This window comes from Sceloporus occidentalis, unplaced genomic scaffold (genome assembly GCF_023333645.1).
Source record: "Sceloporus occidentalis isolate IW3139 unplaced genomic scaffold, rSceOcc1.0.p SCAF_7, whole genome shotgun sequence".
In the NCBI taxonomy this organism is placed as follows: domain Eukaryota; kingdom Metazoa; phylum Chordata; class Lepidosauria; order Squamata; family Phrynosomatidae; genus Sceloporus; species Sceloporus occidentalis.
The window spans coordinates 73,172,344-73,185,505 of record NW_028316987.1 but is presented as its reverse complement, the minus strand read 5'-3'; the positions used below and the strand labels follow the sequence as shown (position 1 = coordinate 73,185,505).

The 13,162-nt window shown below is 37.8% G+C and overlaps 1 protein-coding gene across 1 annotated transcript in view; it reads right to left on the bottom strand.

Annotated features, from left to right (window-relative positions):
• The window catches only part of MALRD1 (MAM and LDL receptor class A domain containing 1), a 281,268-nt gene that overhangs the window by 114,491 nt on the left and 153,615 nt on the right, over positions 1-13,162 (bottom strand). The window contains exon 22 of the mRNA XM_089531427.1: positions 4,010-4,138. Within this exon, the coding sequence (XP_089387553.1) occupies positions 4,010-4,138 (129 nt within the window). The remainder of the gene's footprint in view (positions 1-4,009; positions 4,139-13,162) is intronic.

The following is a 13,162-nucleotide window of genomic DNA, read 5'->3' as shown; positions in this document are numbered from 1 at the left end:
CCCTTGACTTACTGAATTGCTTCTGAAGCCCCTTACACAACCATTTCCTGCTTCGTGTGGAGTGCGCAGGAACACAGAAGCATCTATTTACAGCCAGATGCAAAATGATGGCATCAGTGCTGAGATCCGCCAAGGCCCTCCAGGAGTCTCAATGCTACTATAATCATTGTGATCCTGCCCCCAAGTAATGTTCAACAGTGGAACACACTGGCCTGTTACAGACTGCCAAAATAAAGCTGCTTCGGGTCTCTTTGGAGGTATGCTGTTTAAATGATGCATGCATCCTAAGAATCCGGAAGCTGCACCAAAACTGCACTCCAGTGTTTAGGAATGGAGTGAGGCTTTGGCGCGACCTCCGGACTCTTAGGACCCATGCATCATTTAAATAGCATACCTCCAAAGAGACCCGAAGCAGCTTTATTTTGGCAGTCTGTAACAGGCCACTGCCTCAGAGAGTGGTGGAGTCTCCTTCTTTGGAGGCTTTAAATCAGAGGCTAGATGGCCATATGTTGGACTGTGGTTGGACTGGGTGGCCCTTGGGCTCTCTTCCAACTATATAAGGATTCTATAATTCTGTGAAAACAATTCACCCATTCTTAGCTCATTCACGTCTTAGTTGTTGCATTGCCATTAGTATGGCAAAATTCGAAGCATTTTGACTTGGAAAATAAGGCATTCTGTATGCTATTTGGCTGCATACCCCCTGTCATGCTCAATGATATAAATCTGTTCACTGAGCAGGAAAGGGATATAATATCTTACCATCCGTGTGTGTGTGTGTGTGTGTGTGTGTGTGGAGAGGGAAGGGACATAAAAAGGGCAAAAGAAACTCCTTTTACAGTACACTCATATGCATGTCTACTGTGAGGTATTTACTTATCATATACAGTACATATGATCATATGTCTCAGCTTGCAAAACTGATAATAACGTGCAACATAACAATGCTATGCTATGATTAAAATAGAACAAAAAGAGTAAAATGTATTGGGGAGATTTTCTTTTTTCACAGTGGAAAAAATGAGATCAATGAGTTTCTTTCTTTCTTTCTTTAAAAGTAAGATTGTGTGAAAGGTTTGAATGGATTTAAAAGGTGCTTATGCTGAAAATACAATAAAAATGTAGTGCCTAAGCCTTTATCTGTGAAGTTTATGGTTGAGACATTCTGCCAGATGTTATCTAAAAAAGTAACTTTCCTGAGTTTTTGGCTCTATCCCAGTTAAGGGGGTAACCAGATACAAAGGTTACAATATTAATGTATTTACTATGAAATAAGTGAAACTGAATGCAGTGAACTTTTGTTCTGATTATAAAGCAAATGCTCCAAATGTCTCTCAGGTTCAGAGAGATGTGCTGCAACTCTCACAGCAAACTTCCTTTTAAAAAAATATTAAAATCAATACACATAAAATAACATTTGTTCTTTTCAAAACTGTACAATCCTTTGATATCCAATCACAAGTACAAAAAGACAAATGAGAACATAAACTCCCTTGCCTCTTTTCCATCCTGAGTTATATATTATTGAAATAAAATATTCTCTTTCTGTAATATTACTCTACATTTCTGAAATACGCGATCTTATTATTGCATCTACCTTTCCATTTTCTACTTTTCAGTTTTCTCCCTCTTATTCTTTGTGGTTTTATCTGTTATTTACTCCATTATTTTTTACATTATTAGTTTCCAAATCATCTTCACATATTCTTCAAATGGTTTCCAATTCTCTCCTTCATTATTTTTGTTTTGCAATAATATAGTTAACTTATCCATCTCTCTTATTTCCAATATTTTTTGTATCCATTCATCTGTTTCCGGTATATTTTTTTGTTTTGTTTTGTTTTCCAATTATTTTTTACATTCAGTTTTTAATGTCTGCTTGGACAGTCCTTTTTCATTCTTTGTGAAAACCTTTCACCTATTCCTTTCATAGTTTGAGTGACTTTATCAAGGTTCAGACTGATATATGGATAGGACTATATGGTTTTATTCATTGTCTTTATAAGAAAAGAAAGCAGATGCAGTCCTCAGGGAATGCTTTCAAAAACAACTGCAAAGCACAGTGTCCTATGACAGCACTATAAAATGAATCATGCATATGATTATTATTATTATTTACTGAGTGATCATTACAGAGCATTAGATTCCTGAAGCAACTCTTCACATACAGTGGCTGTAAAACATGTCAAAGAATGAAATTACAATTTGACTTTCAAATTGTAGAGTTATGAGGCAAAGATTTATTTTCTCTTTCTCAAAATTTGCTTACTATTGATTATCTTTCTTATCGTATTAGCATAATTAGGACCTTGGCAGGGTTGGTTAAGTTTACTGTGTTTACCTTAGAGAGTCTGTCTTTTCCAAAATGGCCATATTTAATCAAATATATAGCTGTGTTGCATAGTATAGTGGTTTGAGCATTGGGCTACGAGTCTGGATATCAGGGTTCGATTCCCACTCAGCCTTGAAAATTACTGGATGACCTTGGGCAAGTCACATGCTTTCAGCCTCAGGGAAATATAATAGCAACTCTCTGAAAAAACCTTGCCAAGAAAACCCCATGATATGTTTGCCTTAGGGTCACCATAAGTTGAAAATGACTTGAAGGCACACAATGACAACAACAACAACAACAACAACAACAACAACAACAACAACGTTAGTCTAGAAAATCAGTTTGCAAAGAGATCTTGTAGTACATTTGAGATTAACTGAAAAATGTTAGTAGTATGAGCTTGCATAGACTTCAGTCTATTTCCTCAGATGCATGTGGTCACCCAGTGGGTTTCCATGGCCCAACAGGGAATCGAACCCTGCTGTCATGCCCAGCCTGGAGGATGGCTTGGAGGACTCAAAGGATGAGCCAGAGCCCCTGGGACATGAACAAGATCCCTTTGCATAGTAAATCAAGGTGATGTTATCCACCATTCTATTATTATTATTATTACCATTATTATTATTGAGCACCTTTGTTATCTTAGTTTTCCATTGTTGTTATTCACCCTAAGTTCTATGAAGCCACCAGAAATGTAAAATGTAAGTTCAGGTGTGTACCCACATATGGATAAATAAATATGCTACATGGAAAATATTTTCACTGAAAAGAATGGAAGAGAATGTGACATTGCAGCATGCATTAGTTAACCAATTTTGTCTATACTATACCCAAAATGTAAAATAAAAAAGACTATGCTACAACTTCTGAGTTATATGATAAACTATTGTTTTAGAATGCATATAACAAACTTTTGCATCTTATATAATTTTGCTTAGATTGCAAGATAAATCTCTTACCTTCAACAAAGCAAAATGCAACCTTACACATTCATAACAAATGAGAACTCTATAATCATTCAAACTAATTTGGTCCTTGGGGGAAAATTGGTTTAATGGCAAAACATGTTGGATGAATTCAGACTCAATAAAACAAAGTTTTTTTTCTATACAAAGTAGTTTAGTGGTTACTTTTTAACTGTTTCCTGTCACAATCTATACTCACCTTAAGCTGTTTGGTTCTCTTCTTTGTGTTAAAAATCATGTACATGTTTTGTTTGTACTTATTTTTAGATAATCTGTTTAAAAACTGATGGGTGTTTTGAGGAGATGTGAGACTAAAATGGTACTCCTATTTACATTTATTAGTAAAACTTTCTTTTGAGTAAGCTTGCTGAGGATTGGTCTAGACTTGGATAAAATCTTTGGAGAACCTCAGTGAGGTACATGGCCAACTCTGAGTTTTTCACAAGTTTTTCTCTTTCTTTTTCTGTCCCTTTATGTTGTATGGCATAGCATAGAAGACCAAACACTATTTTAGGAATGACTGAACAGGGTTCCTGCTGCAGCCAGACTTTTTTTCAATTCAACAAAAGTGTCCAGAAATAAGAAAGTGTTAAATCTTGAAGACAAGAGGAACCACAAAGAAGCAGCATGTTTACCATTATACTTTTCTGAGTAAGAAACTGCATTTCTCTAAAATGCAGCTTCCATGAACACAGATAAAAGTACTTACTGCAATCAGCTTCATCTGTCCAGTCTTTGCAGTCAGGCTTGTAGTCACAGACAAGGTGAGACTCGATGCACTGCTTGTTCCTGCACACAAAGTCAGTAACAGCAGGGCACACCCCAGAATCCTCTCCAGCTGAAACCAACAGGACAGCTAAATCAATACTTTAATTAAATCAAAGAATGTCCCTTTTGATTTGTTTACCCACCACTTACCATCATGCTAGTGATTTACTGCTTCCAACAGGTGTTATTCAATCCCACTCACTTTTGATGGTTTGTACCTGCTTAGACTACTCTGTTACGCATATTCAGGGCTTAATGGATGGGAAGTATTCTGTGGAATGGTTCAATTGTGCACAAGGCTAAATTTTCATTTGCCTTGTTAGATTCCAGGTGGATGATAATACAACAACATTCATTGCCAAGTAATTTTTTTTAAAAAAAAGTAAATGCAGTGATACAAAAAACCCATGATTGTACACTGGTTCAAGATATCATTAGATATAGGAAGTGGCATATATACACCTCTATCCTCTCTCTGTATATATAATATGCACAGGCTTGCATGTAAAACTGTCTACTCTGTGTGTGTTTTGTGTGCCTTCGAGTCATTTCTGACTTACAGGTGAATGCATTTATCTCCACAAAAGTTGCCCTATTACCTATACATTAACAGTTTTAAAAGTTGGTATTTGTGTGTTCTAAGTGAAATGTCTCCATTCAGTCAGAACTGGCCCCAGACATTTTTCTGCCAGAATCAAAGCAATCAATGAAGCCTTCTATTGACCCAAGTAATGCTGTCTAAGTACACAAAGCCAAGTCATTTTGACACATGATGAGAAAGTTTCCCAGTTGCTTAGGTCAAAAAGCAAGAATGACCTTCTAAAATTTAGAATAAGGGTGGTAATGGGCATAAAACAATGTATTGCAATCCAAGTAGTTAGTGGAACAAATCATTCTATAAAATCTGGGTCTAATCTACACTGTAAAAATAATGCAGTTTGACACCACTTTAACTGCCATGGCTCAATGCTATGGAATTCTGGAATTTGTAGTTCTGTGAGATATTTATTCTTCAAATCCTAGAATCCCATAGCATTGAGCCATGGCACTTAAAGCGGTGTCAAACTGCATACTTTTTGCTTTTCAGATTGATCCTGGTGATTTTTCTGCTTCTTTCTTCCAATAAATACTTATACCCTATCCTGAAAGTGAAAAAAAATTGATAATAAAAAAGAAATATAGGGCATAAAACAAATTTAGAAACCATTGCACACTTAAATAAGACTAAATAGTGAAGACAAGGAAAAATGGTCATGGATCATAAAAAGAGGCTCAGAAATACAGATGACAATGACAGAATAAATTCAAGGACAACTTTTATAGGACTCCTTTGCGGTCCGTGTTCTAACAACAAGGGCAAAGAAATGGATGGTAGATGATAATCTAAGGGCCTCCTCTGGAAATAAATGTGGTTGTCTTGTATCAGAGAGTCTTTAAACACACTCTTGCAAAGTAATATTATGCACAATTTACTTCCTGAGCTTGGGGAAATTATTTTGTTTGACTACAATTCACAGTATCCCCAAAATAAGGGTATGGGCTGAGTTGGTCTTTCTCCATATCCCTACAAACATGATGGAGAAAAATATTTTGACCAACCCAACAACCAATCATTGAACCACCAGAATATATACAGTAAGACCCAGCAAAAGAATGCAGTTCAGATCTACCAAAATGCACAGCACAGAGCTGTGTTACTCTTCCTGTAGAACTTGGAGCACAAAAGGCCTCAGCATTAGCACCAACAGCATGCCACATTTCACCCATTACAGTTTCATCAGCTATCAGTACAGATGGGTGCTTCCTCTGATCTATTCACAGCATAGCCATGCTATGAAAAGGACTTATCCATGATGATAAGAAAGAGGTTGTTAATGTCACCTTCAGCAAGATCATAACAAACCTCTAGAGAACACACTTCTGCTTCCCTATTATGAAACCTAACTTTTGCAGTGGCAAACTAGAAAAAAACGGGGAGGTATTTCTCAGACATGGTTGTGTCTACTGGTGCTGCTGCAATACAAATGTTTCAAGGTCTGTTTTCTATGAGTTTTGGCACAGATATATAATATTATGCTATAACAAGAGGCCCTAGCCATGGGGTAAGACACATGGAGATTCCAGGAACATCTACACTGTAGAAATACTGCAGTTTGACATTACCTTAACTGTCTTGGCTGCATCCTATAGAATCCTGGGGTTTGTAGTTTTGCAAGGAACAAGCACTCTTTGGTAAAAAAGGCCAAATACCTTGTTAAACTACAAATCCCATGTTCCACAGGATGACGCTTAAAGTGGTGTTAACCAGCATTATTTCTACAGTGTAGATGCACCCATAACTACTTCAAATACCCCTTTGGCCTTTTATTCCAAGATGGGATGGACTAGCCATTGATCTCACTGGGTTTTTATTGCACTGTCTGCCTGCATATTTATTTCTTGGCCATGGACGTGGAGCCTAAAAGTAATAGTTTAAGAGGTACTGTATGCTTATTATAATCATGCCAATAGTCTGGCTACAGGCCTGCAGTAAAGGCTTTAGTTTATCTGAAACAAAATGGTGTATGAAACCATTGCTGGGTTGGCCCCATAATGGCAAGGACATGAGTGGATTTGTTAAGCAGAATGGATTAAAAAAAAACATTGTCTTTACTTTGTGCATTTCATGTTCCTCTGAACTCACAGTTTACAGTTATAGCCACTTCTATGTGTTTTTAAAACTAGTAACCAAGGGAAAACCTCATATGTCTCACAAAGTGGACTGCAACCCTGGCAAAATAAGGCACATCCATCACCACAGAGTTTGATATTTTTTCTGCAACACACTAATGTAGCCAGCTTTCTGAAAAATGATGATATACTTTCATTCACTTGGATTGACCTATGCTAGTTGCACATTAAGCATCTCTTGACCTGTTCAGCATATTTATTCTGAACTTTGACAGTTAATTACACAGAAAAACAATTTGTCTCAGAATAGTATCAATCACAGTTAAAAGCACTGCATTCATTTTAAATTTGGCAAAACTCCAAGGTACCTTATATTTTTTTAAAAAAATAATGGGATGGAGGGTGGAGTGGAGGAAAATATAGTTTGTTTCACCAATTATAACTTAACAATTTTACTGCGAACCAACCAGGAACAACACTGAGATCTGTTAGATGAGCATTCCTCTGTATTCCACCAATATGGGAAATACAATGAGGAGGATGCAGGAAAAGGCTTTCTCAGCTGAGGCACCCCACTTAGGTGATTCCCTCTTCTCAGAGGCCCAGTGGGTGCCAATGTTGGTTTCTTTTTGGTGTTGGGTCAAGACTTATTAAGGCCTCATTTACTTTTAAGCTTTTGTGCGAGTTTTAAAAATTCTTAACTACTTTAGCCTCCTCAAGCAGTTTTAACTTATTTGAACTGTTTTATATCTTTTAACTTTGTTTAAATGATTGACTGATTTGAATTTGGAATTGCTTAAATGTTTACTTTGTTTTATCTGTTTGCTCCCCTGGGATCTCATGGCAAGATGAGAATATTTTATAATAATAATAATAATAATAACAATAATACATTTTAAGAAGTGTTGGAAAAGAAGAAGATAAGAAATCAAGTGAAACTGTGTATCAAAAGCATTCACTGCAGAATTTCTTGTGCTCCCAAGCTGTGCTATTCAGTTGTATTCATAGGGTAAACTATGGGGACCTGTTAAATTATAAATAAGTACAGGAAAAAAATTGTAAGAATATCACACACTCTGTTGGGTCAACCCTTGAGTTCACCCCATCATGCCTGAGTCCTTACATCCCCTATGTTAGTGCAACTTGCCTTCCTTACAGGGTTGTCGTCAGAATTCCTGAAATATTTTATTTTAAACACTTTGACTCTTGGAAAGCTCTATATAAATGATGGAGTGTGTCCCATCACGAATCCCAGCTTCTGCCAACCTAGCAGTTTGAAACCATGTAAAGGTGCAAGTAGATTAAATAGGTACCACTTTGGTGGGAAGGTATTAGCGTTCCATTCAGTCATACTGGCCACATGACCATGGAAGTTGTCTTTGACAATGCTGGCTCCTTTGGCTTAGTAATGGAGATGAGCACCACCCTCAACAGTTGGACATGACTTGACAATTTTGTCAAAGGGGAAACCCTTACCGTTACCTTTAAATACTTTTGATTCTTGGAAAGTACTGTATAAATGCTAAGCACAGTTCTGTATGTTGTTATTGTAAATGTTATTATTCAGATAGGTCTATACAAATTTTGCAACACTTGTGATATTATTTCTCCAGAATATCTAATAAGCATAATTGTTAGGGTGTTTTTTTAACAAACAGCTGGTATTTCACATGACATTTATATAACAAACCATATCTGTAACATTCTGGTTTTGGCTTTCCAGCTTCTATATTGATTGGTGGTGCCCTCTTGGTTTGTTTGTTTTGTCTTACATCTCACGTCAGCCCCCTGCCAGGCCTTCTGCATTCATTATATGCTATTGATAAGTGAGCCTGAGATAGTTTGTAACACAGTGAAAAAAAGTCTGTTACAGCAAATAATCAATGGTATTGAAGAAAGCTGCAAAATGTAATCATGCTAGCACAAAGCATCATTCACACAGGAGGAACTGAGATACCCAGCATTAAAAAGGCAGAATGCTAAGCTTATACTGGTGCTGTGACTCAGCACACAGTAAAGGGAACTTCCCTTCTCCTCCTCCTACCAGGCTCCTGCATATCTGTTCCAGAGGGTCTGCAACCCTCTGGTAGGGATTTAGGGTATATCTAGATACAGAGAGAGGGGAGAAAAGAGACATTGGCTGACAAACACATAGGTGGATACAACCCATATTCCATTCACCCCTTATATTGTCTGAGTTGGTAGAAAGTGCTGGGGCTTCATGCTTCAATATCACCTTCTTCTCCACACCTGACCTCCTCATGTTGCAAGAGAAGGTCTGCAAAGAAGCTGAAACTGTATTTGCTTGGGTTGCCAGGTCAGGAGCATTCCAGGACTCAGGATTTCAGGGTTACAACTGGAGTCTTAGGAACATCCTCTGTTGATATCATCAGGGGTGGGTCCTGCTGAACTCATTAAATACGATACAGTAAACATTATGTACATCTGCTTAGAGCTTCTAATTTAATTATAATCCAGTGAATAATTTAAATAAGTACATCCCCAGACAGACCACACAGGAATAGAAAAGTGTGCAGTTTTCCTGGTGATGCTCTTGCCTAGGGTTTTGTTTGTTTATTTGTTTGTTTTTGTGTGTTTTTTTGCACAGAAGATATGTTTTCAACATGGCAAGCAGTGCATTTTGCCCTCAAAACATTATTTCCTCTTCAGTAAACATGTTTTCTACATGAGAAGAGTTTTGGGCTGGGATTTTGTTGTTGTTGTTCTTGTTGTTTGCATTGAAAAATCATTTGTGTTCTGCACAGAATAATTCCTTGAGACTTGGTAAAATGCAGTTATTTCTCAAGAACTATGCAGAAATATTCTCCCACAGTGAAGTCTACTTGTCCCTGTACCAGATAATAAAGAATGTCAAAATTTACATCTTGATTAGGCATGCAAGTTATGTTAATAGCTCATTTGTGGAAGATGCAACAGTTAAAATGTGGAGAAGCTTCCAACATTCTTAGAATATCAGTGCTTCTATGTTATGTTTTTGACCTAGAGCCTTATCACACGGAGGTTTTTGCAGCTCTGATCTGAAGCCACTGTGGGTCCAACGATACGAATGCACGTGATAATGTGATGTATTACCACACGTGATTGCTTTCTATGGGGGCCGTCCTGGGATGCATCCACAGTGAATCTGAAGTGACTCCTCATTTTGGTGAATTCGGTAACAAGCGAATTCAAAAAAATTGCTTCTAAGCTCACTTCGATTTCACTCCGAATTGGTCTGGTGTGGAATGCAACTTTGCTTCCGTCCTGGTACACCCCCCAAACCTCCAAGGTCCCACATTTCCCATGATGCTGCGCTGAAATTTTGCCTCATTTGTTTCCAGTGCTCGAAAGGGTAGATTTATATGTAAATGACAGGGATGGAGGTAATGAAACAGGAGGCTGGGGGGAGAAATGGGAGCAATGGAGGGGACCATTGGAGGCTGGAGGGAGCAACAAACTCCAACTCCCAGAATTCCATAGCACTGAGCCAGGACAGTGAAAGTAGAGTCAAACCAGATGATTTCCCCAGTTCAGATGCAACCTTAGAGAAGGCAACTGTTACAAAGGGAAGGAGAGCATGAAGAATAATTATAATAATTATAATAAAAAACAAAAAATGTTTTAAAAATAATACTAATAATTTATTTTAATAATAATAATAATAATGTTATTTGCTGAGGCACCAGAGCTCTCTGGCTGAGAAGGCTCAATGTCTCATGTCATTACAGTTCCCAGAATTCCATAGCATTGAGCCAGGACAGTTAAAGTGGAGTCAAACCCCAGTGTGGATGCAAATTAAGAGAAGGCAACTGTTACAAAAGGAAGGAGAGTGGACTGGATTCAGGGAGGTGGTATTTCAGAAAGCATGGAGAATAAGAAATGGATCATTTCTGCACTCCTCCAAAATGGGTCTCCTTCAGATCCAAAGGATTTACTTCCAAGTAAACCTGAAGTTTCTACACTGATTATTTTGCAGTGAAAGAATTTATTATTATTATTATTATTATTATTATTATTATTATTATTATTTCCTATTATTAATTATAATTATAATTATTAATAATTATTAATAATAATTATTATTAATAATAATAATAATAATAATAATAATAATAATAATAATAATAATAAATGGATGGGGGCTCTGACATGGAGGATAGAAATAGATGTGGCTGAAGTGGATGAGGAGAATGACAGGAAGGTAGATGTAGATGGAGCTGAAATAGATGAGGAGAATGACAGGAGGGTAGATGTAGATGTAGCTGAAATGGATGGGGGTTCTGACATGACCTGTTTGGATTTGGCTGCCAGGGATGGGAAAATAGAAGGGGGGAAAAACATGAAGCAATCATTCACGTGAGGCTAGCATTCACGTGAAACTGGAACCAGGAAGTGGCCTCCTTCTTCACCCCAGAAGTGCAAAGGTTCACGATGCATTCAGAGCCCCACTGAACATGTGCAAGGGTTCCAATTCGAATAGTTGAATCCGCATGGTATGTACCAGTGTGATAATTTAATGTGCACTCACTCTGCTTTGACTCAGGAATCACCACAATTTTGTTCTTCACGTGTGATAATTCATCACGTGAATTGCCTTGGATTCGAATTGACTCTGCTTCTCCTTCAGTTCGAATTGGCTCTGGATTTGAGCAGTCTCACGTGTGATAAGGAGCCTAGACATCAAAACGCTACAGTCAAAATGGAGGTGGTTTGGTTGTGGCTGAAAACATATAGACACCATTATTTCAACATCAAGTCCATTTTTTCTTTTATTACTTTTTCTTACCTAACCTCCCTCCCAGATGCCTTTTATAAAAGGTTTCATATGAAAAGATCAGAAAATGTCAACATATACATACATTTTGGTACACTGTTAATTGATGTAATATTGTACTGACATGGATACTGAAATTTATCTCATGGCCAACACTGCCACCTTTGCTCTTTATGACATCATAAAGATCGCCTCATACACACGTTTTGAAGTTTTAATGATTCTTAGGAAGTTGAATGTAACCCTATAATACAGATGAGAACGGGACCTTGATTATCTTAAGTGATCAAGGAAAATGCAAGAAGAAGAAACCAAGAGAAAGAGAAGGCTTTATGATTTTATTTGTTCGAGTTACCTTTCTGTTGTCTTTCTTTGAATTATTTGCACTGTGTGGAAGTCAGTGCTTGGAAAGTTGCTTTTAAGAAGAATTAATATAATGACATGGTGAAACTATTCATAACTGAGCAAGAGTTGTTTATTAGTGAAATAGACTGGGGCAGAGAGTGATGGATTCCCCTTTGGAGAGCTTTCAGCAGAGGTTGACTAGCTAATCCTTTGGAAACACTTTAGTTGTGTATTCCTGAATGGCAGGCGCTTCAACAAGATCACCCTTGCAGTCCCTTTTAACTCTATGATTCTATGAGAAGCTGTGGGATGATGCTGTAGGATTGTGAACGTCATGCCACCCCTATTTAATTCTGCATGGCTTCAGCTTGTTTATTCTTCTTAAAAATAACTTTGCCAAGCTCTGTTGCAAATGTAACTAAAAGTTGCTATTTCCTTCACAGAGGATAAAGAATGGAAGATTTCTGTTCCAAAGATGCAGCCTGTGTGAAATAATGGAGGAGCAAAAAGGAAATGGGAATGTCAAAAATATAGGCAAACATAGTGAATGATCCTGTGTCTGAAGCTGTGAGTCAGTCAGTCACCCAGTTATAATTTGTTACAGTCTATAGACCCAAAATTTCTACATTCAATCAAGATATACGAGATATACAAGAGCTAGCCAAAGAGGATATGCCAACAAAGCAGTAGCCATGAAACTGCTCCACACTTCCTCTCTTTCTGGCATTGTCCCATTCAGATGACATTTGGTCCAAACCCTGGTTCTGGTGTGAGCAGTCTGGATGACATCCAGCACATCCTGCACCAGAACTGGGGCAAACAAGGTTACCATGAGTTTCTCTGGATCTTCTGGGAAGATCACACTGCGACAGCTGTCTGCATGGGTGTCTCACTAGGCTGACAGTGCAACTGCCATGACCATAGGTTACTAGTTCTGAGGTAAGACCAAGGTGGCCAGCATGGTACTGTTCATTCTGACTTCAGAAGGGAGTGACCTCTGGTAGTGGCAAATGCACCAGGTGGCCCAGTGGGACACCCATGGAGACAGCCGTGGTGGCACAGGGACAGAGGCTGAGGTAATGTGGGGGAGAAGCAGGCAATTACAGCACCAATGTGCTCCTAGGCCTTAGTGTCCAAATTACATTTCAAAATGACAGAAAACCTTTTTATCTAAACGAATCTTACATAGGAAAATATCCTTGTAGATTGTGTGTTGAGAAAACAGTCATCGATTCTTTCCCCAGCATTCCAATAATTGCAATTCCGAATAATACTAGCCGATTCAGAAATAGATTGCAGTGAAGA